The sequence below is a fragment of the Caloenas nicobarica genome, chromosome 4, assembly GCF_036013445.1.
Source record: "Caloenas nicobarica isolate bCalNic1 chromosome 4, bCalNic1.hap1, whole genome shotgun sequence".
NCBI lineage: Eukaryota > Metazoa > Chordata > Aves > Columbiformes > Columbidae > Caloenas > Caloenas nicobarica.
Window position 1 is genome coordinate 24,457,199 of NC_088248.1, and position 27,912 is coordinate 24,485,110.

Below are 27,912 nucleotides of genomic sequence, written 5' to 3' on the forward strand. Positions count from 1 at the left end.
TCTTGCCTGCCTCACCACAAGCTGCTTACATCTAAAAGTACACCCTAGCATTGTCATTAGACACATGAAGACGTTACTATTGCTGAAGTTGTTCCTCTGGCTCCAGTTGCAGCACTCCTTGGTGTTTCTATGCAAGTTTTGCCACGCTACAAAGACAGCAAAGCAGACTGATCTACTTAGAAAAGTCCTTTAAGTCAATGACAAAGTCAAGAAAGCAAACCTAGGCTGATTTCCCTACATCTCGTAACACGTTCAGGGGTACCAGGATTAGGTTTTGCAGGGTAAGAAAGTTTTTCAAACAGGGCTGACCACAGTATTCTGCACTTCAGTAATTTTTACATGTGCACTCACACATGAAAGCTATTAAGAAAACCTCTTTTTCCATTAAAGTTTTACCAGCTATAACAAAAAAAGGCCTTTAGACTGGATCTCTGAACATGTTTCAAAGAATGGTGTCACTTTTACCTCGCCCTTCCTCAATTTTTTTTCTAGAGTTTTCTTATGGCTATTATGGCCAGGAACACCTGCTGGAATGTGAGAAAATACGTTACTAGAAATATTAAAAAGAAGTAAAATGTGACTATTGAAAAAAAGACAAAACATTCTCCACACTCAGTCCATACCCTGAGGAGGAGTGGCATTCTACAATTAACTGCTGTCGGATCATTGTTTAGCATTGTCATTTTATTACTTCCTTATTAGAATTTAACAACTCAGAAGAGTCTCGACACAATCCTCAACAGCACAGTGAGTCTCCAGACATACTCAGAGCTGCATGTCCTGTTCCAGAAGGCATAATCTCTTTACAGACAGGAGCTCAGCCAGCGCTATGCTTTTTCATATTGGGGGCTGGCATGACAATCGTCCTCCTGCAAAGGCACAAACACAGCCGGCTCCACACACCCTGCCGGCTGGGTGATGTGAGCCAGGCAGCTCGGTTCAAACGCTGTTTTGATGCTTTACTGAAGCTCTTAATACCGATTAATGAGGCACTTCCAGAAGCACAGATCCTGAAGTTTGGCCTGGAGCCACGTCAGGCCCGCAGCTTGCAGGCAGGTGACTGACAGGCATCAATCACTGAGGCCAGGACGCCTCACCCTGCTCAGAGGAACAAGACCTTGCTGCTCCAAATCCACTCCTTTCCTCCAGAACCCACCTGTGAGGCGCAGGGGCCCTGAACAGCCCTCGCAAATCGCAGCATCGCCTCGACCGAAGGGTAAAAAATAAGCAGGAATTTAGACTTAAGAATTACAGTTTAAGGCAAAGCGAAAGGGCTGTTTTTGCAGTAAAACTCACTGGCTGTAAGCGGGATGAGTCCGGGCGAGGGAGGATGGCAGCGGGCGCCGCGGAGGCGAAAGCCCCGCCGGCCTGCGCTCCCTCACGGGCCGGGAGGCGCCCGGGCGGGCCGGGCCCTGCCCTGCCGCCGGCTGCCGCTGGGGGCTCCCGCCGCCGCCGCCATTGCGGAGGGCATGGAGGGCGAGAGCACCTCGGCCCTGCTCTCGGGCTTCGTCTTCGGCGCCCTCGCCTTCCAGCACCTCAGCACCGACTCGGACACGGTGGGTGCCCCGGGCCCCGCCGCCGAGAGTGGCGGGAGGGGAGGGGGCGGGAGGGAACGCCGGCCGCCATAGCGGAGCCGCCGCCGGGGCCTCCCCGGCGCGCTGAGGCGGGAGCGCTGCCGCCCGCCGCAGGCCCCGCTCCCGGGGAGGGCCCCACGGGCTGGGGTTGGCGGTGTGGTCCCTCACCGCACCCCGCTGCAGCGGGGAGGGGGGCTGCCCGTGCTGGAGCTTTTCCTTAAAAATGACGAGGTGTGGGGGACAGAACGCACAGTCCGGCAGCTGCCACAGACAGGTGGAAATGCTGGTCAGGCCTGGGATGCGGACAGGACCTGTGCAGCCACAGGCTGCTCACTTCTGGATAAAAACATGAGGAACAGAAACTGAAAAATGAATTGCAACCTACTTTTTTTTTAAAATTCATTTTGACATCTTTTTCTCTCCTGAACAGTGTTTACCTTGTTAATATTAGCCAGAAAATACTGTTCAGTGCTACATTATCGACTTTTTTTCCCTCCCCTCTCTCTCCCCCATAAAGGAAGGTTTTCTCCTTGGAGATGTGAAAGGTGAAGCCAAGAACAGCATTACAGACTCACAAATGGATGACGTTGAAGTTGTTTATACAATCGGTTAGTCCGTCCACATTTTTAACACCACGCTTGGTTTCAGATGATACACAACTGTTTACAGCTTTGAATGAGAGCAGCCAGTGTAGATCAAGACGAAAGCTGCTAGATTCAGGGTCCACATTGACATAAAAAAATACCTGGAAAGTTTTAGCAATTAAAATTCCTAAAAAAACCCCAAAACACCCCCCCACACAAAAAAAACCAACAACAAAACATCACACAAAAAACCCCCACACCTGTAGAAGATACAATAATTTAACAAATACTAGTTCTTAGTTCCTCGAATAGCTCCTCTTTGCCAAATACCTTGTCACATTAAGGGTAAGTTAGGGCTTAGACTTCTTTGTCTTGGCCATGTCACAAACTCTCCTGGACTAGTTGCCTTGCCTAAACTTGGCATCTTTCAGTGATGTGAACTTTAATGTGTTAGCACATTAATTACCTAATTTGGAGCTTTTAGAATACTGCATGTGAAGGCTGCAAACTATTTAGGTATTTCATTGAGCAGATGCATGTTTCTTTACAGTCTTCATGGGATTGGAGTGGATGTGCATTTTATACTATCCCTTATACTAAAACATATGTATTATACGCTTATGTACACACAGTTAAGTCCATTCTTTCAAAATGCAGTTAAAGAGAATAAAACAGTATGTGACTTCTCTCCAATCTTCCTGAAACTATGGTAGAGAGAATTTATATGCCATTTTCTAGTTTAGCATACAATTAAGGTGTAACACTTTCTTCCACTGAATCTCACAGATGAACCAAAAATGTGGGGAAATTTTTTGCAGTGGTATGTATCAAGTTACCCAGAATCTGGTCATCACATTCTCATAGGCAGAGTTAATTGCTCCAAAATTTGAGGGTTTTAGTTAACTTGTGAAAATGAAAGTAGGGGAGAATTTAGGTAAAGAAAAGGATTTAGAATGCCAGATCACTGACCTTTTTTTTTCCTGGTAGTCAGTCTTCCAGTTCTCATCATGTGCTCTATAGGTTTCTGTTCTCCAGCCTCATCTTTCTTGTTAACAGCATCCATGCCTTGCTGCAAAGTAACTCAAGTGAAATCTTTCATATTACATACTACTCTTGTACTCAACAGAAAGGAGATCAGCCTGATCTGATGTTTTTCACTTGACAACACAATTATAAAAACACCATTTATAGAAGTGGTTCTCTTCATATTTGAAAAATGAATTAGAATATTTAAAAAATATATTTCTTAACCTTACTTAGATGTTAACACATTTGTTTTAATAAATTATATGGAATTCTTTCTTGATTTTTTCAACCAGTTTCTGACTGTAGCATACAAGATAATATACATCTTGAACTGATGAACCCAGAGTAATATTACCTTCTCTTTCCAGATATACAGAAGCATATTCCATGCTACCAGTTGTTCAGGTAAGAATCTTAAGCAGATATGAAAAAGTTAAAATTAACTCTAACTTGAACTCTGCAAGAGTTAAACTCATTACATTACTGAGAAGATCACCTAGCTGTAACTACAGATGCAGTATCAACCCCTTGGAACTACAGATGCAAAGTGCCTTTTCTTATTCCTATTTTGTTTCTTCTTGTCTTTTTGGTGTTTGTCTATGCATATAAAAATAGAGATATGGCATGCTGCATCTTCTAGTGAGCTATGACACCATATAAGCTAGAGAATAATGTCAACATACTGAAAAAAAACATTGCTTTCCTAAAAGCATATATCCCAGCTCCTCAACCTCAAAAAATAAACAGGTAGCAGCAGCCATAGGCTTCTAAGTGGGTCAGAAAAAGAAATACTTGTTAGCCCCACAGCCCAAGTAGTTTCAAGGACTAGTATTTAGAGTTCCATCACAGACAAGAACACAGCTGTGCAGGTTTACACCCCTATAAGAGGAGAATCACAACAACTTCCCTCTCAAATCTTTCTGAAAAATTATTAAATCCAGATGTTGTTAGAAGGGCATTTCATATTAAATTGAAGGTATTTTACTATTTTGTAGTTGAGATAACATAGATGCTACCTGTAACTTGTGTCCCAGTAGCACTGATGCCAGAACAGCATCAGGGCTGTACAAGAACACCTACATAGCTCTGAGTAATGAAATTAACTGCTCTGTTCTAGCACAGAAGCTGTGTCAGCATCTCTCCAATAGTTTTTTTTCTCCCCCTGGTAAGCATAAAGGGACCTGATTGCCAAACCACTAGGAAACAATTATTTCTACAGTAGCTTTTTTTTCCTCCTCTAATTGTCCTAAATTTCTTCTAGCTTTTATAATTCTGCAGGAGAACTGAATGAGCTTGCCTTGAAGAAAATACTATCAGGCTGTAAGAAGGTAATTCATTTTCAAACCTAAACCATACCAAGGGGCTCACTCAGATTTTGGGGGCTGTTCTGGATATCTCTTGTATCAAGCTTTTTACTTTTTTTCTTAATCTTTTATCTAGTCCCTCACACTACTGGTCAAAGCAACTGTATCATATTTTCCCCCTGAAAGAACAGTACCCATTTAGGTTTCAACTAGAGTTTGCCCAGCTTTGTCACAATTTTTTTCTTATTTATTTCTCCAGTGAACAGTTCAAATATCCACAAGGAATTCTGCTGTTTAGTTGAGCTCAGCTCACTCAAGTGCTTAAGCACCACCTGACCAGAAAGATTTACAGTCTTGTCCACAGAAGAAAGTTTCACAAGAGGAGAGTAAAAGCTGGCAAGAGAGAAACAGCAAAATAACAGAGTCTGGTTTTCAGAGTTATCTGAGCACAAGCTCAGATAACAGGCCAGTTCAACAGATGGTTTGGAAGGAAAGGGAAGTTGTCATACTGGAATTGGACTTGTATGTTTGAAGGGTTTCAAGTTAACTACTTGAACACATACACATCCCTGAACAATTCAGATCCATAACTTTGTACTGAATCCTCCAACTTGCTTCAATATGACACAGACAGCACAATTCAACACTAATAACTTTTCTTCTGCCTGCAGAGTGTAATAGGATGGTACAAAATCAGACGCAACACAGACCAGACCATGACTTTCCGGGAGAGACTTCTTCATAAGAATTTACAGTCACACCTATCAAATCAGGGCCTTGTATTCCTTCTGTTAACCTCTAGCGTGATGACAGAAAGTTGTTCCACGTACAGACTGGAACATGCCTTACATCGGCCGCAAGAAGGGTAATTCGTTTCTTGTCTAGTTTTAATAAAGCAGCTGCACAGAATGTGCTGTAACTTGGAACAATTTTTTTCTTTGTTGCAACTGATTTATTGTTAAGACTGTTTATTTTGCCCTCAAAACTTGCACATTAAGATTGTTCTATATATTCATAGAACCCCATTGAGATTTTACCCTGGAGTTCTGTTCAGAGATTTGCATTTATAACCATCTGTAGTGCCAGCGTCAACAGGCAGACACATTTGGTTCATTTATGCAGATAAACTGTTTTTAATTAGTTTGGGGTTTTTTATATAGGATTTCAACTATGCATGGTGTTCATCTGCACATATGGAAATATTTAAACTGGTGGTAAATTTATTATCTTCAGAGACAGGCTGCTCATAGGCTAGGCCTAACAAGCAAGTATTGCTTTATGGTGACTAGTACCTAGAAAAGGAAAACTACGGGCATTGCTCAGTCTTGCTGCTCCTGCAGTTTGCCTTCAGCCATAAGTAGTCATTGCTGTGCGATGCAATACATTTAGCAAGAACTAACATACCGGCAACCTCCATCTGGGATAGTTAAAGGTTCTTGACCATTAAGTATCAAAGAGAGGCCTTTGGATGTGTTCATACTTCTGCTTTTTAAGTCTTTTCCAGAAAGTTCCTTTGGTGGTTACCAACCTGGGTATGGCCGAACAGCAAGGTTACAGAACCGTGTCTGGTTCCTGTGTATCTTCTGGTTTTGTGAGAGCAGTAAGACAACACAGGTACAATATATGTCATATTTACCAATAGCTGTAGCTTTAATTTAAGATGCATATAATTACCTTTCTATAAAATACTCTTTTTAAAATGCTTTCACAAGTGCTACAGCCATACATTGCTCACTTGTTGACCTGTTTCTTGCAAATATTCACCTTTCCAAGGTACTTTGAATTTAGTTCAGTCCCATACTTTACAATGAGAGCAGCTGACTCTCTGACCATAGGCACCTACCATTGAAGCTCAAAATGCTTCTTAATTATAGCTTCTACTAAGTAAGCACTGAGATCATTAATTCGCAATTACAGTTAGGATTCTTTGTCCACAGGTCAGAATTCTTTCATGAAGATGGATCCTTACAAGAGGTTCATAAGATAAATGAGATGTATGCCACCTTGCAAGAGGAATTGAAGGTAAGTCCAGCATACCTGTCAATACAGTTACTTTCTGCAGTACCACAAAACCAAGTCAAGCAAAGGGTATGTATGTCTTGCACTAAATGAGGAAAAACCTTTGTCTAGGAAGGGCATATTATAAGATCAGGGAGTTCCATTTACTGTTATTAGCAGTACATCAAGTTCTCAAAGTTTAAGTCTTAAATTTCCACTTGATCAAAAGTATACTGATAAGTACAAGTCCACTGATAAAATTCTCAGAAGAGAAATATTTTGAAGGAGTACTATCTGTAGTTTGTTAGAGCTCCTGTGCTTAGATGGGAAATAAAACATCTGCACCTCATTCAACACGAGGTTCAAGTTCTCTAAAATCCACCTCAACTCTTTACTTACGCTTTTTAGTAGTTTGGGTCCAGCTTTTAAAATAGTGAATATCTTTAAGGATTTTGAAACAAGGTTAAAGTCAGCTTCTGTGAATACTGTTAATTCTATCAAATGCTCTTTTCCTTGCAGAAAATATGCTCTACAGTAGAAGTCAGCGAACGATCTGTAGAGAAACTCTTATCAGAGGTGAGACAATTAAAAGAAGAGATAAAGAGAAAAAAGCAACTATGTTGTTCAGGTAAGTTAAAAAAAATGCAATACCAGTCTTGGTAAGCCTTCAAAAGTTGATTCGACGGGGAAAAGCACAAAACAGAGCTTGAGGCAACTGGAACAGTAGTGGCGTAAGTGCACAAGAGGAACTGCAACTCTTTTTTCCTCCAGGAGAGGACAGAGACCACCCAGGAGAGCCAAAGGAGAATGTCTTCCTCTGTCAGGCACTGCAAACATTTTTCCCCAATTCCGGACTTCAGACATGTATTGTTTCCTTCAAAGGCCAACAGATATCCAAGAAGTGCTGTAACATTGACCATAATATCAACATCATGGACAAACTGACTCTCATGGTAGAGGAAAGAGACTTCACCGAAGCTGAAACAAGACACCTAACCAAGCGTAAAGTCAAAGGGACCACAACAGGATCGAAGTTATTCAAGAAATCCAGATCACTTCATCAAAAATTACTTCGAGATCAAGAGGACAGCGATCAGGAAAGGAAGCTTATACTGAGCGGCACTGAAACAGATGAGGATGTGCTGGAAAAAAAGAGAGACACAAACAAATACCCACACTCCCCTACTTTCTGAACTCTTAATGATTCATCCAGATGACTTTGCACCCAAAGCTACTGCCAACATATTCAAGTGACATATCAATTTATAGCACTGCAGGGATCAAAACAACATAATGCATTTTAGTAAAAAACAAAAAAAAGGGGTTGGTTTCTTTCCAATGCATGAATCCTGTTTGACATAGAGACAAGTCCAGATGACATTCCCTTGTTTTGCCTTCCAGAGCTAAATGTGTCTCAGGGTTTACAGACTACATTAGTGGTCATAATGACATCACATACTGCCTCCAAATAATGCAACCTCAAGCTGCTGTCGAAGCAGCAGTACCTGCCTTCTCTCAGCAGTAGCTGAGACAGGGATCATCTAAAGAACACAGGCAACATGCTTCACAAAACTAGCTGTCTACAGAAATCCCCACAACTTAAATTATTTATCCTTCACTATCCAGTACTTATTTTCCCCCTTCCAATGCAGCAAGGGAAACAACAGCCACCTGAACTTCAGCAAGACCTGTGAGCTGAAGTGTTCCATACAGTTACCAAATTCTACTATTACTCTTCTCTTTCAAGTGTCCTTCAGACAGTTTTAGAGGCTTGACACATCATAAAAAAGGAACTGACACCCACCCTTCAGTCAGCAATGCATTACACTGGCCAACCACATTACCAGTCAACAAGTATATAAGTGTGAAAAGTAGTTTTATTGTTTACTTCTTTACAGTACATTACTCTGGATATTTGATATTACATATCTTGGGGTCTGTGAGAAATGCTGGGTTCTTAAACATAACTGGCATAAATCCTGTAAAAAGATAAGACAGAAGTTTTTTTAAATAAAAAATAAGCTTGACTCACAAAACTCAAAAAGTATAATCACACTTACCCAATACATGAGCTCTTTTAATTGCTTTTGAAATTTCCTTCTGCTTCTTGTTGCACAAGCCTGAAGAAATAAGCCATTTTCAGTCTTTAAAATCAACAATAACAAAACCATTCATTAAAAGAGTGAAGGTGATATTACTGACAATTGCCTCTAGCTTTGTTTAAGCCTCCCTAGAAAAATAGGTGTGCTTATACTGTTAAATACAAAAAAGCAGATCATTAAGGGCTATTTTCATTCCTTGATGAAGGTTACCAGGTCAGAGGAGTACTGTTAGAAAACATGTACACTTGGTAGTAGTTACTTTTGGAAAGATAACTGATACACAGTTATTTGGACTCAGAAGAACATTAAAACTGGTAAATTATTTAATTGAATACTTCACATACCTGTTATATGCCTGCCATAAATGCAGCCAGTATATGGAGAAACAAACTGGGACAGAAGCTATATAAAACAGAGAAAGCCAAAGTCAGTTGAAGAACTCTTTTTAGACAGCTTCAGTTTATTTTACTACTTGCATTCTATTTTTGATTATTTGATCTGCTTTTACAAAACTTAGTTCTCCTTGGAGATGAGACAAGTACAGCCTGGCATTAGACAGTATTTTACATGCCGTAACATTAAAGCTGTATGACAATAGAATAAGAACTGAGGATTTGATTTACTAAATAACAAAGTTGTAACACCTGCACACAGGACTAGTAAATGGAACAGCTTATCACAACTACATTATTTGACTATTATCTACACATAGATTTAGACCCCTACACATACAAATGAATTTTTTCAGTCTTTTGAAGTCCTCCTGGACTTCCCACACACATTTAAGTACAATAAACCAGGTATCTTCACCTAAGGACAGTAATTTTCAACAAACTCACCTGCACATTCTTATAGTCTACATTTATTCCACATAAGACACATCTTTTAGGAGGTTCTTTATAGGGGTTCTCCATTTGTATGGGCTGAAATTACAGAATTATTAACATTTGTAAGCTTCACAGGAAAACATGTAATTTTGGAGTTTTAAATGCTTTAACAAAGCATGCCTTGAAACCAAAAGAGCTATTTAATTTATCTTTGAAGTTTTTCAATAACTTTCTTAGCTCTACTTCTCTAGCATTCTGGTACCTAGTCATCTAAAAGAGGACTTCTCACAGCTGCAGAGCCTTTTAATAATAGCGACAACATAATAATTCAAGTAACCTGTAAGATAGTGCTGACACTTAACTTAGAAGGCAACACCTAGAGAAGCTGGTAGTAAGGCAGTTCTGACAAGTTACAAGAGACTTCTTTGGCAAAAACTTAAAGTCCTGAGGGATCCTCTGTCTGCTCACACACTTTTTAACAAGAGCTCCTCAAATATCTCCTGAGCCCTGAAAGCTTCAGAACACACCCAGCACCAAATCCTTGCAATATATGAACAAAAAAGAAGCAGCTTTATTTTGGCATAGAAGCTATAGAAAGAAAAAGTAAATCAAAAAGTTTTTTCTCATAACACCACACTTCTTCACACATAGTAACTACACCACCTGTGCTCTGTTAAGTCTTTGTCTCAGATCTATACAGAAAATCAGCACCGTCAAAGGCTTTGCTCCACGTTTGAGGAACTAAAGCAGCAATTTCAAGTTAAGGTATTGCCCTGTAGATTAGTGAAGCCTGAACTCCAGCACCTGGTAAATTCCCTCGGCACCGGGCTGCGGTTTTGCCACACAGCACATAACTAAACTCCGGGGTTTTCAGGACTCGGGGGGCCTCACCTGGTCGGACCGGCCGGGCTCCCGCTGGTGCTGCAGCCGGCGCGGCCTCTCCCACAGCACCGCTGCAACCGCAAGAGCGACACGGTTAGCGGCCACCAGGACACCCGCCCCGCAGAAGCTACCTTGTTCAGAATAGCGAGTAAAGAAAGGAAAGCAGAAGGAACGCACCGGGCACCAGGCTCCGCCATTGCCGCCCCTCCACCAGCGCCCGCGCCGCCATACTGCCCCCCAGCGCCGCTACTTCCGCCCTGACCTCACTTCCTCCCGATTACAGGAAGCTCCCTATCCTTCCCGCCCTTACAAATTCGACTCGCTGGCCAATGGGGCTGCGCCCTCCCCTATTTGAGGCAGGCGATTGGCCTCTGCGCAGTCACGTTACCCTTATTTTAGTACGTCAGTGACGGAAGTCGTGTGTGGTAGAAGCTGCTGTAGATCTCTTGCTTCTTTATGGCGCTCTCCGGTGGTTCGGCCCCTCACTGGGCCCCACCGCGGCCCTGACGGTTCCCGGGCCAACCCCTCCGAGCCCCGGCCTCAGGGCGGGGGCTGGCGTCTCCGCCCGGCTGCGGGGGTGATGGCCGAGCCCGGCCTGGCCGTGCGGAGGAGGAGCCGCCGGGGCTCTGTCTGCAAGCGGAGCCGGGCCCCGGCGCAGCCCAGCGCTGTCTGCTCGCCGGTGGCTCGTAAAAGACCAAGCTCCGGTGGCGAGGGAACGACGGTACGGGGCGGGTGGGCTCCTAGGGCTGGGCCTGGAGGCGGCGGGACTGCGGGGGCTTGGCCCGCACCGAGCAGGGGTGCCCATAGTCCGGGAAGGGATGCGGTTTGCCTTACACTAACATGAAGAAAAAAAAAAAAAATCATTGCTAGTAATTATGCAGGCATAATATCTATTTGTAGGCTAAGTTTCAGTAAGTTAAAGTACATATTCCTTTAGAAGTCAAGTGTTCCTCACAAACAACATCAGAAAAATCTTAAACTTTCTTGTTAAGTTGAAGACAACTTAAGTAACTTATATCTTTCACGTGTGCTGTTTCAAGTTATGCTGCCTCCTTTGGTGCTACTTTGGAATTTTAATCCTCGTTTATTATCTTATGACAGTGCAGTAATGATAGCGAAGAAGATATGTTTGGCGACTATGACAGCTTTTGTGGAAACGATTTTTTGCTAACTCAAGTTGATGATATAGAGCACGAATACTTGCAGGATAAGAATGTGGATATTAAAGCAGCTGGAGACATCGTACTTGGGAATCTTCAGGCCAGAGTTCACCAGGACAAAGAAGATAATATTTCTACTTCAGAAAATATGGTTGTTCTTAAAGCTGACAAAGAGGATGATTTCCAAATGAATGAAAATGACCTAGTGGACAGGAATCAAGAACCAAGTGGATCTGTTTTAGATGAGTTGCCATCATCACAACTTCTGTATTTTGAGAAAATGAATGAGCTTTCTTCAGGTTCTAGAAAATCTGCAGGCACAGAAGAGAGGGATAAATGCATAGGTTCTTCCTTGGACAAAATCAGGAGTCCGGTATCTTTTTGTCCTGAAGCTGAACCCAAGAATAGAACTACTGACTTTTCCTCAGACTCAAAGTGTGATTTACTGAAAACTGAGAGTCTTAAAGATCATCTGAAAAGTGCTATGACTGGGAATGCCAAAGCCCAGACTCTGCAGGTCTCTAAGACCAAGCAGCTTAAAGAAGCTGTTTTATCTGAAGAGATCTGTGTTGCTAGGAAAACTATTGGATCTTCTTCTGTTGATATAGGCCCTTTTTATGGATTACCTAGTAAAGTTAAAGATCTACTCAAACAGTTTCGAGGGATTGAAACACTTTATGGTAATATAACTGATTGTTTGTTGAAAGAAAAAAGTAAAGCATTTCCCATTTTACTCATTACACTGAAAAACTGTTTAAGGTAATATTTAATGTAAACCATATTGGAAAGTAGTTGGTTTATCTTATTAAGTGGTTATTTTGCTTTTTTTGATTGGGGGTGGTTGATATGGATTATAAAATACTTCGGAAGGCTTGATCGCTGATCAAACACTAGGCCTAAAGTATTTTATATGCAACAGAGGCACTTCGATATTGAGTAACATACCCTTAGGGCTTGCTAATAATTCTTTTTTTTATTAATTTTGCAGAGTGGCAGCACAATTGCTTAATGTTAGAATCTCTACAGCAAAGAAAGAATTTAATATACTCATTGCCAACCAGTGGTGGAAAAACACTTGTAGCTGAAATAATAATTCTCCAAGAATTACTCTGCAGGCAGAAGAATGTTCTGATGATCCTGCCATATGTTGCCATTGTCCAAGAAAAGGTCTGAATACAGTGTTTCTGATACTGCCTGTCTTTTCTGATATGCCTTGTTACTTGGCTGGTTTTAACGCTAGTGTTAGGAAACTCCATGGTTTTCATAAATAGATGGTGGGAAGTGAGTGACTTCTCAACGCTGCTCTGAGGGTCAGTAATTACTAATAAAGCAGACTGAAATTACAAGGTAAAAATACTGAGTCATAAAGTAAAATGTGCTAAATTTCAAAATAGTAGCTTTTTGCAATGTTGTATTTAGTTCTACAGTCTTAGATCTGCACTGTCCAACTTGCCAAAGAAATAGTCTGGAAATAAAAACTATTTTTTTAATATAAAGGAAAAGTGAGTTTTAAAGAACAGATGTAACCTTAGCTTGATAATTTCTTTACACACTTCAGCTTTGCAGTTGGAAAAGGTAGTTATAGCTGTATGTTTTCACTAATTCATACAGTTGATTGTGGGGTGGGTTGTTTATGTGCATGCTGAGTTCTTGAGACAGCTCTGAAATCCAAAATGAGCTTGAGTTTGTTCTCTAATTTATCTTTGCTTTTTTCAGGTTAGGGGTTTATCAAGTTTTGGGATAGAACTGGGTTTCCTGGTTGAAGAATATGCAGGAAGTAAAGGAAGATTTCCACCAATCAAGAGGAGAATAAAAAAGTCTCTTTATATTGCTACTATAGAAAAAGGACATGCTCTAGTGAATTCCTTGATTGAGACAGAAAGAATTGATGACCTTGGTCTGGTTGTAGTAGATGAGGTATAGTACCAAATTTATTTAGACTTATAATCCGTGATTTTTTAAATATTCATAATATGCAATTTTTAGCAAATAACAGTTTTTTGATTATTTGGTTTTGCTTTGAGAGTTCATAATGAAATTATTACTACTTAATTACTGCATTGGTATCTAATTCTGTAATATTAAATGTTGTTTTTCTTTAACTGAAGCATTTGTTGCTATATCAGAACAATAGATTCTGTACTGAGAGAAGTATTGTGTTAGTGGTTGATGGTGAATTGCTTATTAACTGCTTGTTAATTAGATATCTCTGATTAGGAAAAACATAAATAATTTTAATCATATGAAAGGTATTTTATGAATCCCAGAACTGAACTGCTAAATGTGGAACCATGAGACTTTGTGTCTGGTATTAATAATGACTAAATGAAACTTTTAGAAACAATATTAAGTAACAATGGACTGACAATTGCCCTTTACTCTGCTTTTTGGTGGTGTGGCTGAGTAGTGTTACTATGGATTGATTGTGGAGCTCCCGTGTAACATCAAGCAGGGATGTTTAATTCATGGAATGTTTCAGGATGACAGAAGATGGCTTAAGAATTAACTTCTTCTTTTTCTGATAGTAGCTGGCTACCAGAAATTTTTTCACGTTGCTTTTCACTGTAAGTGTTGCTTAAAATACAGTTTAAAATTGGTTTAGGCTGGTGAACACAAAGATCTTCACACTGATTGTTTACGCTGAGGAGTTAAGTCTGTGTAAGTTATAGTCTAGTTGACCAAAAGGTAAATCTTATCTGCATTTGGGTTTGGGTCTGGTTTTTTGTCATTTTTAAGTGTTGTTACAGTGAGGCTATACTCCAAAAGGAGCTTAGCAGTCAAAATTTAACAGAAGGTTATAATGAGGAAGTCCAATAAAGACATTCTTGTAATAATTGCATAAGACTATGTAATTTGTTTGGCTTTGTTTGTTTGTTTTTGTGGAGATACTCTTTAACTCAGTAATGTTCTCATATTTTCTTTTTCCCCTCTGTGCACAGTTGCATATGCTTGGTGAGGGAAGTCGTGGAGCAACGCTGGAAATTACTCTTGCAAAAATTCTTTACACCAGTAGTAAGTCATAGCTGCAGTTAATGTTGCTAAAATACTGTAGTGATGGCATCTCTAGACAAAAGTCAGGCTTTTGCTTTCTGGATTTGTGGTGTTTCATCTGCTTTTGAAAACCATGGCATGATTCCATGCAATAACAGTGTTTGCTCATTTAAGTGTTAGAGTCAGTTTACCCTGTAACAATGGGCTGGGTGTTTTTGAAGCATTTTTTATTCTTCTCTGAGAAACTCTGTGTATTGTTAAATGTCTTCCATTTCTTCGCGTGAGCCCCTTAGCCATTCCAACTAAAAGCTTCTGTAGAGAAGGATTCCTTTTTTATGTTTACGTCTTGGGTAATATTTCTTAGCTGTATCTCTATTCAGACCTGCCACTTTGCTATGTAAAAAGACTGACAATGGAGAAGCAGGCTTATGAATTAAATATGGAGCAGAAGTAATAAAAATTGTGAACATGGCAATAAATTCTTTTCAACTTCTGTTTTACAGAGAACATACAAATCATTGGAATGAGTGCAACTTTAAATAATGTTGCAGACCTTCAGAAGTTCCTGCAAGCAGAGTACTATACTAATAATTTTAGACCGGTTAGTATACAAGATGACATAAACTAGTAAAGATATTTGGCTTCGAAGTTATAGAAAATCTGTTTAGGGTCATATCACAGCTTTTGTGCTTAATTTCATGGTGCAGTGTAATATAGCACCTGCTACCGTTAGGCATTGTACCAATACCATAATAGCACTATGCACAAATGCAAGTGTCTCTATAATGTGTTAAGCTGTTTGTGTCAATTTAACTAAACCAATTTCTAAGTTACAGCTACTGTGATAAATTGTTACAGTTTGTTTGGTAGAAGTAGAATCTGGACTGTTGGTGCTTGAATACTGTCATGATGATGTTTTATCAGTGGTTCATGCAATACAACATTTGTTGTGTTCTTTATTATAATTAGACATTTTCTGAAGGCAGATGATTAAAACAATTAACTTTTAAAAAAAATTCTTGATGGGGTGGGGTGTGCGCTTATGTGCATGCAAGTATGTAAATATAGTGTGATGCTTATAAAAAAAATCAGCTGTTAATCACTAATAGGAAGACTTGGTAATTCAGCTGAAGTTTCTGGTTATGGCTTATATCTCTAGGTAGAGTTAAAGGAATACGTAAAGATACGAGACACCATTTACGCAGTTGACAGCAAAACAGAAAAGGGCTTTACTTTTTCACGTCTCCTCAATTTCAAGGTAAAAAGGAAATGCTTATAGTTACTTTGAATTATAGTTAAGAAGTTGTGGTTTTTTTACACTGATTTGTTTACAGTGCTTTTACTAAAGAAATTGCTTAAACTTGATAGTTTGTTTGTCATACCTGTAAGAAAGAAAATGGTAGGAAGGAAAAAGCCCTTGAAAATACCAAATGCTTAACTTGATTTTAACTTTTTTTTTACTGCTCTTAAGATAGAGGTAGGTGTTTCTCCAGTATTTTGGTGTGTGAAGAGCAATGGATTTGAGTATTCCAGATACCTAATGCTTTGTGGTTTTGGTAGATTTTTCTCAACAGTTGATCACTCTTAGATGATACTAAGGAAAGGCATCTTTTTGTTTGTTGTCAGCTTATTAATGCCTGAGAGGGATGCATTTCAACATTTAAAAAGAAAAATGCGAGTTATGGTAGGCTGCCACTAGCACAAGTGATATCACTACGTTGTCACTAAAAGAAATTGAAGCGTAAAGGGGAAAAAGCAACACATTCACTTCTTACATCCATGTATCCCCCAGTTCAAGCCATGTGTGTTCATGAACTTTTGCAAGTGAGGGATTGAGAGAAAAGCTTATCCTTCAACTTGCAGTTCTGTCATGTTAAAGCAAATGGGAGTACTCTAGTGAAGGCTGAAAACAAATATTGAATACTTAGTTTGAGACTTAATTTCTAAGTTTAAAATGTAAACATTTTGTCAATGTATGTTTATGATAGTATTCTAGTAATCTGGAGAAAGCAGATCCTGACCACATCATTGCATTGGTTACTGAGGTTATTCCTAAATATTCCTGCCTCATCTTTTGTCCCACTAAAAAGAACTGTGAAAATGTGGCTTCAATGGTGTGCAAATACCTCCAGAAGTAAGTTACTACCATGATTTTTTTAATTATATATGGAATAATTGGTCAGAATTTAGGATTTATCTCTGCTAGTTTGCAAGTGACTCTCCCTGAAGCTCAGTAGTAAATACTTTCAATATGGAATTGTATAAAGTTATTAAAAGCTTGTTATAGGAAACTGCTCAAGACTTCTTAAACAAATGTTTTACCAAAACAGTTTTTATTTTTAAAACAAATTAGTTGACAAAGTGGTAAATAGAGGAAAAATAATAAAGAGAAAAGTCAAACCTTGTGTCTCTTTGGCACTGGTTTCCGCAAGGTTAGTAAATAAATATTTTCTGTATAGTCTGGTGTTTGGTTACATGTTACTACTTGGTTGAGTATCTGTGTTTCATACCTTGTTGCAAACATAAGTTGTAAACTCTAAACTAGGCTTAATTAATAAAGAGTAAGACTTATGTTTTGTTTCATTTAAGTGTGGTTTGATACACTCGTAATGGTCTAGCGAAGTTAAATTGTATGCAAGAAGAAACTATTTTAAAATAAATATAAAAACTCTCTCTTGCTATCAAAGTTGAAACCATTTTTGGTACATCTATAGTCTTCACTATGAGCTGATATGAGCTCTCTTTCTATTCTTCAATGCACTTGATACCTACACCTGTCAGTATTTGATCCATTCTGTACCTGTGCTTACAAATACAAAAGTTCTGTTGCAACTTTAACAGTCTCTTGTGTATTGCTATTTTAATGTTACTGGGACTATTTCTCCAACCTAGAGGTCTAGTTAAAGGAATGGATAACAAACCAAAATAGTAAGCATGTCTGTCTTGATTTTTTTTTTTTTTTTAGTTAATGGTTCATCAAAGTCTAAAATAATGCTTTTCCTCCTCCAAGAGAATTTAGAGCTCACAGGGAGAAAGAGAAACAAGATCTTATCAAGGACCTAAAAAACATTGGAAATGGAAGTGTCTGTCCTGTTCTAAAGCAAACAATCCCTTTTGGTGTTGCCTATCACCATAGTGGCCTTACAAATGATGAAAGAAAAAGTATAGAGGAAGCATATTCTGCAGGTGTCCTGTGTCTGCTTGCTTGCACAGCTACTTTAGCTGCTGGAGTCAACCTGCCAGCTAGAAGGTTAGTAATGGAAACAGATTTCATTGTTTTGTTAGTTTGTGCTTTGTAAAAAAACTAGCAAGTTGGAAACATCAGTGCTATTTAAAGCATGTTTCTGCTTTTACTGTCAAATTGAAAGTGTAAAGGACTTTGTGTTCAATTCAGGGCACAATTAAGACTGCAAAGTTTTTGTGCAGGAGATGTGAACTGGTAGCAAGTCCTTCAGGATGCATAGCAGGGAAACACTTACCTGAACGGATTAAGGAAATTTTAGTAAATGGAGGAAATGCTTCAGTACTTTAGTAATTTTATCCAAAAGAGTAAGGAGTTCATGGTGGTTTCTTTAGATCTTGTCTTAAGAGCAGTGCTTAAATTGTAAAATAAGTCCAATTTAAGGAGACGTAGTTTGAATATGTTTTAACACAAAAATGTATTAGTTTTTCTTATGCAACTGCTGATGAAATGGCTGCTCTAGTCTGTATGACCAAAGACTGTTTGCGAAGAATCCGGTTTCATGTGCGTGTTTGAATAATGCATCTGAAGGGAGAAAAATACTTCCTAGAGACAAGTGTTGTTTTCTAGCATCACTGATGTATGGGCACTGTTGCTTATGTTTTTTCAGTCAGGTTTATTTTGTATTTTAGTGATTTTTCAGTCTTAAACTCAGGCCTTTGAGTAGATGTAAAGACTAGTTCCAAAGGCTCTGCAAAACATAACTAACAGGGCTTGCTCAATAAACCTTAAATTGTTAAATTATTTTGTGGTTGATTTACTCATCTGTTCAAGCGGTTGTATTTGGTTTTTAATAAGCAAGAGGAGTATTAAAAGAGTGTATTTGTAAAATGTTATTGCTGCTTTAGTAATTTTAATATAAAGCATAACTTACTAAAGACTTCTTCACAGGGTTATTCTAAGAGCTCCTTATGTTGCTAGTGACTTCCTGAAGAAGAACCAGTATAAACAAATGATTGGCAGAGCTGGTCGAGCTGGTATTGACGATGCTGGAGAAAGTATTCTCATAGTGCAAGAGAAAGACAGGCACTTGGTAATTTTTACAAAGCTGTTGATAATTTGTTGGATTAAGCTGGTGGGATAAACATCAGGAACTGAGTTGCCTAGCTTAATTTTTGTTGACTTCTTCACAATGCAAGTATTTGATTTATGTAACAATAACTACAATCTACCTTCATGTAGTTTGTTTTCAGACATGAACATAAACTCTAGATATCTACTGTTATTTATAAGCCAAATCATGAGTATCAATATTGTTAAAAGTGTTAAACTAATGCATAAATATTTTCCCTGAACTAATGTTTCTTGCTCTTTTTAGGTTCAGGATTTAGTTAGCAGTCCTTTGGAGAACTGTTACAGCAATCTTCTGCTGGAGCTGACCAAGGGAATGCAGAGCCTGTTGTTATCTTTGGTTGGACTGAAGGTATCAGTTAACTCTTCTCTGTGAGTAAGCTATGTGCTCCTTGGCAATGCAAAGAAAATCTTATCTGCCGATTCTATAGAAAAAAACCAGATTGCCTTAAAGTTCAGCAAGGCCTCTAATCAGATGAGAAAGACAAAGATTTGATTAGTGTTTTTATTTAACTGAGCCAGTGTTATGGATTTACACATACAGGCTGCTGTAACAGGGTCCGTCTTAGGATCCTGGTGGTTAATGTGAGGTCCAAGAGAAGGTTTCCAATTCCTCTTTATTTCTCGGGTTAAAGCTTGAGCTGGGTGCCCCTGGAGGGGGACCCCTACCCCAGATTGTGCCCCCCAGTTTTACCTGTACCACCCAGAAACCAATCCTCAAGTCTAGTCACTTAATTCTGGTCAGTGGTCTCTTGATGTGTTTGTAATTTGTTTTCTTTGTCGCTGGGCAGACCTTCTTCTGAAGTTACCTCATTCTCTCGGAATTGTTTCCCAGGGCCTTATCATCTTCATTCCATTCATATCTGCCAGATTCTGCGAGTTCTGTGTTAGCAGCATTAATTTTATCAAAAAGTTTGCTCTCAGTCAGCTGTTGCGGCCTAGGGCTTCACCTACTTTAGCTACTAATGCTAAATGAAACTATTCAGAGATAAGAATACAGTTAATCAAACGTATTCCATAACAGGAAGCAATCATGTAACATGACAGTTTCCTAATGTGTAAAAGTCAAAATTGTATCTACCTTATGATACATTACAGTATCAGTAATATTTCAATATCTGATACTTGATTCAAATAATACAAATAAAACAATGGAAACAAATTAATATGATGCAGTAGCTAGAGTAATAGAACAGAGAGCATCCTGTCAGATCCATCTTAGACTGTCTATTGTTCTATTTGTTGTCATGTATTTCTATAGAAACACATTAACAGGATATCAAACGGCTTTAGTATTCAGTAAACTGTTTTGTATAGTTTGTTTTATGTTATGTGGAATGATACCTTTAAATGTGCTAATCACTTGCAAAACTGATGCAGATAGCAGTTACCCATGAGGAAGTCAACAATTTTATGTGCAGTACGTTGCTGGGTGTTCAGCAGCAGCTCCTGTCTAAAGAGAAGAGCCTCTCAGAGATAATTAAAGATGGGCTAGAAAATCTAATAGAAAAAGGACTCCTGCAAGGAAGAATATCTGAGAAGGACAACAATTCCAAATGCATACTAACAGTCACACCATTGGGTAAAGCTACATATAAAGGTAAGATTTTTTTTTTTAATTCTTATTATAATATTTCCTTCAACAAACTCTTTCATCTCAACCTTATCTCAATTTGATATGTTTTCCCATCTTCAGTCTGAAACGCAGTGAAAAGTTCTAGAGGCGCAGTTGTGATTATTAAACAATGTGCTGGATTGAAAATGGGAATGAATCCAGTAGTGGATAACTGAACATGATGGGAATTAAGTGTAATAACATTGGTCACAATGGGAGTAAAACCAGAACTGTACCCAGAAATAAATTTAAAGATACGATTTGGTGATTGTAACCAAAATGGCTCATGACCTCGCTTTATAATTCGTTTTTGTGTAGATATTGTGAACAGGGGGATTTCTTAACCTCTTGGGAAACTAAGAGGGAAAGGAAGCATATGACATGCAGATCAGTTGTAATAAAGAAGAAAGATTATATCGAAGTTCTGTTTTCCTGTCATAAAATAGCAGTACATTGTGTTTTTATTATAGGATCTATAGACTTGGCGTACTGCAATCTTCTTTACAGAGAATTGAAGAAAGGTTTGGAAGGTCTGATTCTTGAAAGCAGTCTTCATTTGCTGTATCTAGCAACTCCATATGATATGACTTCTAACTGTAGCCCAGACTGGATGATATACTTGAAACAGGTGAGAATTTACTAGCAAACATATTAGGGTATATGGTAATCCTGCTTAATAAATTTTAACTAAATGCTTACATGTAGAAAATGTAGATAGTGGGGTAAGGATTTGATGAAAAAATAAGATATACTAGTTTATTTTCAGTCATAGGGTAGAGTGCTTTCCTGTATTGCATAAAAACCTAAGTTGTGTTGTATTTGGCCTTATTTGGAGGAAACAGTTGCATGAAACACATCTCAAGAGTTTCCAATACTGAAATCCTCTCTCTAACCTTGGTGCTAGCCTTGCTATCACCAGGTTCTGGTTAATCTTGAACAAAAATTCACTATAAAATAGCTAAATTTAACCACATCATAATAGTTTTGCAAGAAAATGACTATTAAATTACTCAAAACCCATCGTTACCGTCTGACTTTTAAATTAATCAAACCCCATCTTTACCTTCTGATGCTCACTCATTTCATCTGTAAATTTGGGAGCAAAACCCACTAGACAGCATTAAGTCTTAACCCTTGTTTTGTATCTGAGGCTAATGCTTAACTCCAGCTGAACTATCGCACCGTGACCAATACCTTCCTACAGACCACTATGCTTACGTCAGCCCGAAAAGCACAGCCACTAGTCTAGTCTCACAAACTCTGTAAAATCCACTGATAATTTAACTAACCTTTTCTGTAAAGTGTTTTATACTAGGGTAGCACTAAAATCTATTTAATTTCGCTAAAATGTGGCATTCAGAGATGGACAGTTAGAGATATTGGAAACAAGTAAGCAAAGAAGCTGCAGCTATATAAGTACTATATAGAGAAGTTGAAAAACGTTTCACTTTGAGTATAGTCTTGTCTTTTCTATGATATTAAGTAAATACCTGAAAATTCTTCATAAAAATATCCTGGAGTCTGCAGAGCAATTGTTAAGCTTGGAGAACAGCCTCTGATCACCATTTGGGGATGACGTTGAATCTGGGATATACTTTAATATTGATGACATTTCTTAGAAAAAATATTTGAGCACTTAAATGTGACTTAATTCTCCATGGTTTTTAACCCGTTCATCTTTAATCTTAAACACAAAAGTAGACATTTTTACTAAGTGGTAGAAGAAAAGTGATGCAGTGTGCTTCTTAATGCTAGAGTAGGCTATACAGTTATAAAAATAAAATCATCATATGTATGCACATGGTAAGTCTATCAGCAGGACACATATGTGAGTTTATTTCCAAACCACTGGAGTTACAGACTGTAAAGAATGTGGGTTTGTCATTCACAGTGTAAAAGGAAAAGCAAGTTATTGGTCTGCAAGTGGTATTGGTATTATACAAATTTCATATGAATTATTTTTTACAGCTAAATAGAGCATGTCTGCAGTTCTTCTGATTTGTAACACTTGTAACTTTTAATGAGTTGTTAATAAATAATCTTGACTGTAATCAATCTTATTTTAGTTCAACCAGCTAAGTGCAGCAGAGCAAAAAGTAGCAGATATTGTGGGAGTACCTGAAAGCTTTATTATAAAAAAGGCTTCTGGTCAAGCCATCAGAAAGGTAGGCTGGAGGTTTCTCATACCTAAGATGAGTCTAGCAATTTCATTTTATTATTTACAAATGATAGATTATTTTTCTGCTAATATTCTTTGTTTCTCTTCTACTTATTAAGGTTCTTTTAACCTCATTGCTTGGTTTTCTTTATTATTTGATGTCTTTGGGTGTAATACAGACACGTTTTAGAGATGTGAAGGTGTATAGATGGAAAGAATTTCCTTGTGGCACTAACAGAATATTTTGAATGCGATACTGGCTAACTTGCTTTCTTCCTAGAACGCAGAAAGTGCTGTGGTAAACAGGCTCTACCTGACGTTTGTCCTTTATGCCCTACTGAAAGAGACCAATGTATGGAGCGTTTCAGAGAAATTTAACATGTCCCGAGGATATGTGCAAAATCTCCTCAGTTCTGCTGCCTCATTCGCCTCTTGTGTTCTCCATTTTTGTGAGGTAGTGTGTTAAATCTATTCTGATAAATTCTTTGGGATTGTTTTTGCAAAATCTGGAGTTTTGTTCTCCTATGTTTGAACTAAACATAGATAGTCTTTCACCTTTCCTGTGCAAAACTTTATCACCTTTCTGGTGCAAAATTATTTTTCACATGTTCACACAGTGATACCTATTTCTTATATTAAGAGTAAGCTTTATGCACTGAGAATGTGAACACATACAAACTGTACAGGGCATTGATGAGTGTCAGAACCGTTGGTGAAATAATTTACAATTTTACCTTTCTCTTGGAAATAAGGACATCCTGTTGTGGAATGTCATCTCGGGAAGACAGTTGACTCTGTTCTTGTAGTCTCTTTCCTCTGTTGAAATAATGCATTGCTTATCCTTCAAAAATGCCACATGTTTGGGATGCTCAGCTGTGGAGCACTGATAACTAGAAATAGTATTTTGCCTGTCTAAAAGCTAAAACATGTTTGCTGTAGCAGAGCTCTGTCAGTCATACCCCCCCAAATACAGAACTTAGGAGCTGATTTTTAGTGATCTTTGTCTCTGCAGGAACTGGAAGAATTCTGGGTTTATAAAGCCTTGCTGACAGAACTTACCAAGCAGTTGACATACTGTGTTAAAACAGAACTCATCCCTCTGATGGAGGTAGCAGGGGTTCTAGAGGTTAGTAAACCTGGCTTTGTGAAATTTTCCAATGTAAACTTGTATGCTAAATGTTACTGTGCTTTTCAAGTGTATCTGGAAGACCAAGCTAGTTTTTTATTGAGAATTTGGCATAGTGAAAATATCATACAGTAATCCTGGAGGTTGGGGAAAAAGTGGTCTGTTCAGGGAATGAGCTGGAGCAAATAATGTTTTTCTTCTGGCTGCTACCACAGCAATGGTGAAAATGCTGTATGTGCACGCTAATTGAGCTGTATACTCAGCTGGAAAACAGAGTCTGAGTTTCTTTTGTGATAAGGATTCTTCAGTTCATTGGGAGTAAGGAGAGGAATAAGAATTTACATATTTAGTTAGAATATCCTCACAGAAATATGTGAAGTTCTATTAGGAACATAGGCTTTTACAATCACTTGCAGTGCTGCATGTATTAAATAAGAAACTTAACCAGTCTCTGAATTGAAAACTCCTTTTAAAGTATAAAATTTTTTTGGACCTCAGTGCAATGCTATAAGTAACCACTGGACCTCTTCACAAAATGATATAGCTTGCCTATCCAGCCCATTGTGGAATCAGTTTGTCAGCAAACCATTAAATTTAGTGGCAGTAAGCTTTTCTTCTGGGAAAATAAACAATGATTAAGACTTAAAACTTAATGCTTTTTTGTATATATCAAATTTTTGGCATTGGATGCAAAAGGTGAATGGGAACATTTGTGTGTAAGGGCAAAACCAGCCTGGACAGCGTGATTCCACTGAAGCTATATTTTAAAGAAGGCTCTTAAAAATTATTGCTGTTACCAATGTACTTCTGCACTTGAGTTAAAGCTATACTGACAGCTGATATTTGTAGCAGATAAGATTGTCATCTTGAACAGATGTGGTTTGCTTGGATTTTTATGGAAGAAATGATAAAACCAATCTTAAGGTTACCATAGTGAAAGAGGAAATTGTTTTCTGCACACCTACTTGAACAGTTTTTAAAGAGCAATCTAAAACCTTTCCATGAGATTTAAGTCATTGTTGGGGAGAGATTGTCATCAGTCATACTGTGCGTATAACAGCAAAATAGAGCAAATATTTGCTGGCAATTAGTGGTTATTTTGGGTGAAAGTAATAACACCTACTTCACATCAATGAACATGCATAGTCCTCAGTTATGATGGAGGAAGATAATGTATTGTAAGCCATTACCACACCTATGCCATCAAGTAAATGGCTTTCTATTCTCCCTTGTCTTTAAAAGAGGAGGGGAAAATAAAAGGTAATTGACCCAATGTTTGGAGGTGTAATACTTCATCAAATGGGTATTATTTCATAACTTGGGGTACTGAAGCCTTGGATATACTCATTTACCCTCCACCACTAGTGTAGAAATGCATTTATATTTAAGTGTTGTAAAGTTGTTGCAGTATTTGTTTTGCAAAAGAAATGTTTGCCCAGAGATCCTCTGGTAAGCAAATACTGCTTGGTTACTTTACATAGCAACAGGATTAAGCCAAGTTAAGAGGTAATGCACTCCCCCTTATGCTGGTGGTAATCAAACTCCAGAGAACCTCTCTTGTATATGTGAACTCACAGCCATGACTTTGACAAAACTAGAGAAATAGAAAAGATCCTGTGATACTAAAGGAAAAAAGTATTAATAAGCTTGAAACAGGAAATTTCTCTGGAATTTTGTGAAAGCTCTGTCTTGTGAAAATTCTATGAAATTTTTCAGATAAAATCAGCCTTCTTTTCCCTTGGACACCTCCAAACAATGTGAGACAGTCATTCCTGTCAGTGACTGAATGCAGAAAACAGGACAAGAAGAGAAGATGGCAGTCAGTGTGATCTAGGCTAAAAAAATAATGACAAATGAGTTGACAAGAGCTGAGTAAGATTGTATGGGGAAGTTAAATCTTAGGGATAAAACTGTATTTTGGGGGAGTAAAGATTCGTAGCTGAATGTTAGAGCCACTTACAGTATTGGTGTTCTTAGAAAGATAAATCAAAGAGAATTGGATTGATATGCAAGGATGAAATGTTTGAGGTTGGTGCAGAGATTGGCAATGGTAATTCTTATTGCCTGTTTTAATGATCTAACACAATTTTGGACTTGCAGGCACGAGCAAAACAGCTTTATAATGCAGGGTACAAAACTTTAGCACACTTGGCTAATGCGAATCCAGAAATTCTGGTCAAGGTGATTGAGCGCTTGTCACGACGACAGGCCAAACAAATCGTTTCGTCTGCAAAGGTAAGTTAGAAATAAAGTTATAAAAACCTACCTCAGAACTTCAATTATGTCAGAAGTGGATGTTTGAATGACATTAAAAGTGAATGATTCAGTTTAGTGGTAAAAGCATGAGTGGATATTTGTGATCCGACTACTGATCTGTATTAAAAATATATTGAAATATTTTCTTGGCAGTATCATTTGTCTGAGATGGTTAAGAGTAATGAATTCAGCAATTGCTGACCTTCATGGCCCGGAATGATAGGGAAACTTATTTAATTTAAAACCATTTGTTAAATACAGAATAGTGGAAAGTTGTGCTCTTTTTCAGAGGGGAAGCAGAGGGCAAAAATGTTTGACAGCTTGTCTGAGGAAATGTAGGAATTAAATTACTACCTTGATCTCCATGCTGAGTCATCATAACTGAAAATGCTCAACCCTGCTAATACCTCAGGACTAACCTTATAGGAATTCTGGTGGTAGTTGTGATAAAAGAATGGGATTTTAGGACTGTAGAAATGGAAACCAACAAAGGGGTAGGGAGGGTTAACCTCACCTATTTTGGTTGCTTTTGTTGTGCCCTGTTATTCTTTCTAATTGTTTTCCATTTTGAATATGCATCATGGGAAAGGCCTTCATTTACTATCTGTCTCTAAGGCACATATAAATAATCCAAGGGAAAGGATCTGTAACAAACATTGAGTTGTGCCTAAACAAAAAATACAGGATACTACTTATCAAGTGGGTAGTATTTTTTCTCCTTAATCTCCACTAATCATCTGCTGTTGCAATGGCATCAGCTTCATGTTTGATTATGCTAAAATGGAAAGCTTTTGGTAAAAGGAATACCTAGAATAAATGCATGGGTGGTTGGTGGTGTGAAAACGGTGCAATCAATACCGGAGTCTTGGTTTGTATATTCGCATGGAGTAAAAGTACCGACTTTGGGGTTTATGTGCTTATAAAAAGGTCATGGATGTTGAAAGTTGCAGGGTCCTTGCTGCTGCTTTTTTTTTTTTTTTTTTTTTTTTGCTGCTGTGTGAGTCAAAAGGAAGGGGGATATACACGGACTCCTCATCTCGTGTCAGTGCCAAATCCAGCAATCTAGCTTAGTATCTGCTCAGGTGTTAAACTGATGGAGTTAGTTCTCTGACTGGGAAGTGAGAAGTGTGCTGGGGGACTGTTACACACAAAGTACCAGCAAAAAGCAGTTTAGGGCAGTAGATTGAACATTTGCTGATATTGGAGGTCTCAGTGTAAAATGCTGTAATAAGAAATGTTGTATAAAGTAAGAAAATTGGCAACTTGGCAGGCACAACTTACAAATGTTTATTCCATCCTGGAAAATAAATATTTAAGGCTAAAAATGTTTTTATTGATAGTTCTAAACAAAACTGTTTATGTTCCTTTAAATTTTATGTATCATGTAATGGCAGAACTGAGAAACCAGCTATGTACTGTATGAATTTTTGTAGCTTTTATGTGTCAGTGCTTTTTCATATGGTTATATGCTAAACAGTAAAAAATGTTGATGGTACTTGTGGAAATGTTAGTCCCTTGAGCCAAATGTACTGCAGTCCTTTGAGCAGCAGCATCTGTTTTCTATAGACCAGATGCAAGTTTGGAAAGAAATATTGGTGTTTTAACGTAACAGTTATATGTAGTACTTGTATTTGTTTCCTAATGGATTTTGGTTTTTTTGCCATGATAGATGCTGCTGAGTGAAAAAGCTGAATCTTTACAAGAAGAAGTTGAAGAACTCTTAAAGGTGCCTACAGATATCCCAGGGACCTACTGACCAACTGTTGTGAAAAAAATCATGGATCTAAAAATCTGAATATTTTTAAATTTTTAACTTGCCTGTGTAAATAGGTTGTAATTATAATAAATATTTAATGTATTTTGTATCACTCAATTTTGTGTGAGTTCTGAGTTCAGGATGTTTCTTGGAAAGCTGGCTTCATATCTGTGTAGAGCTTAGCTTCATAGCTGACTTACATCATGCCTTTACATTGGATATTCCCTTTAGGACACATGTG

The 27,912-nt window shown here is 38.3% G+C and overlaps 3 protein-coding genes across 6 annotated transcripts; 2 read left to right on the forward strand and 1 right to left on the reverse strand.

The window, feature by feature from the left end:
- Positions 1-1,463: 1,463 nt before the first annotated feature.
- Positions 1,464-8,668, forward strand: ABRAXAS1 (abraxas 1, BRCA1 A complex subunit). Of its 2 annotated transcripts, XM_065633855.1 has the most exons (9): positions 1,464-1,556; positions 2,092-2,182; positions 3,553-3,589; positions 4,446-4,512; positions 5,160-5,353; positions 5,983-6,102; positions 6,426-6,510; positions 7,006-7,114; positions 7,258-8,668. In XM_065633855.1, exons 1-9 carry the CDS (start codon positions 1,470-1,472, stop codon positions 7,677-7,679), a joined length of 1,212 nt encoding a protein of 403 aa, XP_065489927.1. In that variant the 5' UTR covers positions 1,464-1,469; the 3' UTR covers positions 7,680-8,668. The 2 variants fall into 2 exon arrangements, with proteins under 2 accessions (XP_065489927.1, XP_065489928.1); XM_065633856.1 differs by lacking the exon at positions 2,092-2,182 and having other exon boundaries at positions 1,476-1,556.
- MRPS18C (mitochondrial ribosomal protein S18C) lies at positions 8,346-10,559 on the reverse strand. The gene is made up of 6 exons (XM_065633857.1): positions 10,475-10,559; positions 10,307-10,368; positions 9,428-9,511; positions 8,933-8,990; positions 8,547-8,606; positions 8,346-8,465 (listed from the first exon to the last, which is right to left on the reverse strand). The coding sequence occupies exons 1-6, from the start codon at positions 10,524-10,526 to the stop codon at positions 8,389-8,391; spliced, it is 393 nt and encodes a 130-aa protein (XP_065489929.1). The 5' UTR covers positions 10,527-10,559; the 3' UTR covers positions 8,346-8,388.
- A 171-nt stretch (positions 10,560-10,730) lies between these two features.
- HELQ (helicase, POLQ like) lies at positions 10,731-27,730 on the forward strand. 3 transcript variants are annotated; one of them, XM_065633635.1, is made up of 18 exons: positions 10,731-11,018; positions 11,399-12,137; positions 12,446-12,624; positions 13,174-13,374; positions 14,397-14,469; positions 14,952-15,049; positions 15,608-15,706; positions 16,437-16,582; positions 17,459-17,698; positions 18,581-18,722; positions 19,008-19,112; positions 20,141-20,360; positions 20,846-21,003; positions 22,442-22,540; positions 22,814-22,987; positions 23,546-23,659; positions 25,760-25,894; positions 27,585-27,730. In XM_065633635.1, the coding sequence occupies exons 1-18, from the start codon at positions 10,878-10,880 to the stop codon at positions 27,669-27,671; spliced, it is 3,150 nt and encodes a 1,049-aa protein (XP_065489707.1). In that variant the 5' UTR covers positions 10,731-10,877; the 3' UTR covers positions 27,672-27,730. The 3 variants fall into 3 exon arrangements, with proteins under 3 accessions (XP_065489707.1, XP_065489708.1, XP_065489709.1); XM_065633636.1 differs by having other exon boundaries at positions 10,953-11,018; positions 11,404-12,137; XM_065633637.1 differs by lacking the exon at positions 11,399-12,137 and having other exon boundaries at positions 11,009-11,018.
- The last annotated feature ends 182 nt before the right edge of the window (positions 27,731-27,912 follow it).

Coding starts and splice junctions, on each gene's coding strand:
- ABRAXAS1 (XM_065633855.1), top strand. CDS start 1,470: ATGGAGGGCGAGAGCACCTCGGCCCTGCTCTCGGGCTTCGTCTTCGGC. Junction 2,183..3,552: donor TGAAGTTGTTTATACAATCG/GTTAGTCCGTCC, acceptor TTCTCTTTCCAG/ATATACAGAAGCATATTCCA. Junction 4,513..5,159: donor TACTATCAGGCTGTAAGAAG/GTAATTCATTTT, acceptor TTCTGCCTGCAG/AGTGTAATAGGATGGTACAA.
- MRPS18C (XM_065633857.1), bottom strand. CDS start 10,526: ATGGCGGCGCGGGCGCTGGTGGAGGGGCGGCAATGGCGGAGCCTGGTG. Junction 8,991..9,427: donor TAGACTATAAGAATGTGCAG/GTGAGTTTGTTG, acceptor TGTTTTATATAG/CTTCTGTCCCAGTTTGTTTC. Junction 8,466..8,546: donor TAAAAGAGCTCATGTATTGG/GTAAGTGTGATT, acceptor ATCTTTTTACAG/GATTTATGCCAGTTATGTTT.
- HELQ (XM_065633635.1), top strand. CDS start 10,878: ATGGCCGAGCCCGGCCTGGCCGTGCGGAGGAGGAGCCGCCGGGGCTCT. Junction 12,138..12,445: donor AGGGATTGAAACACTTTATG/GTAATATAACTG, acceptor TTAATTTTGCAG/AGTGGCAGCACAATTGCTTA. Junction 20,361..20,845: donor GGGTAAAGCTACATATAAAG/GTAAGATTTTTT, acceptor TTTTTATTATAG/GATCTATAGACTTGGCGTAC.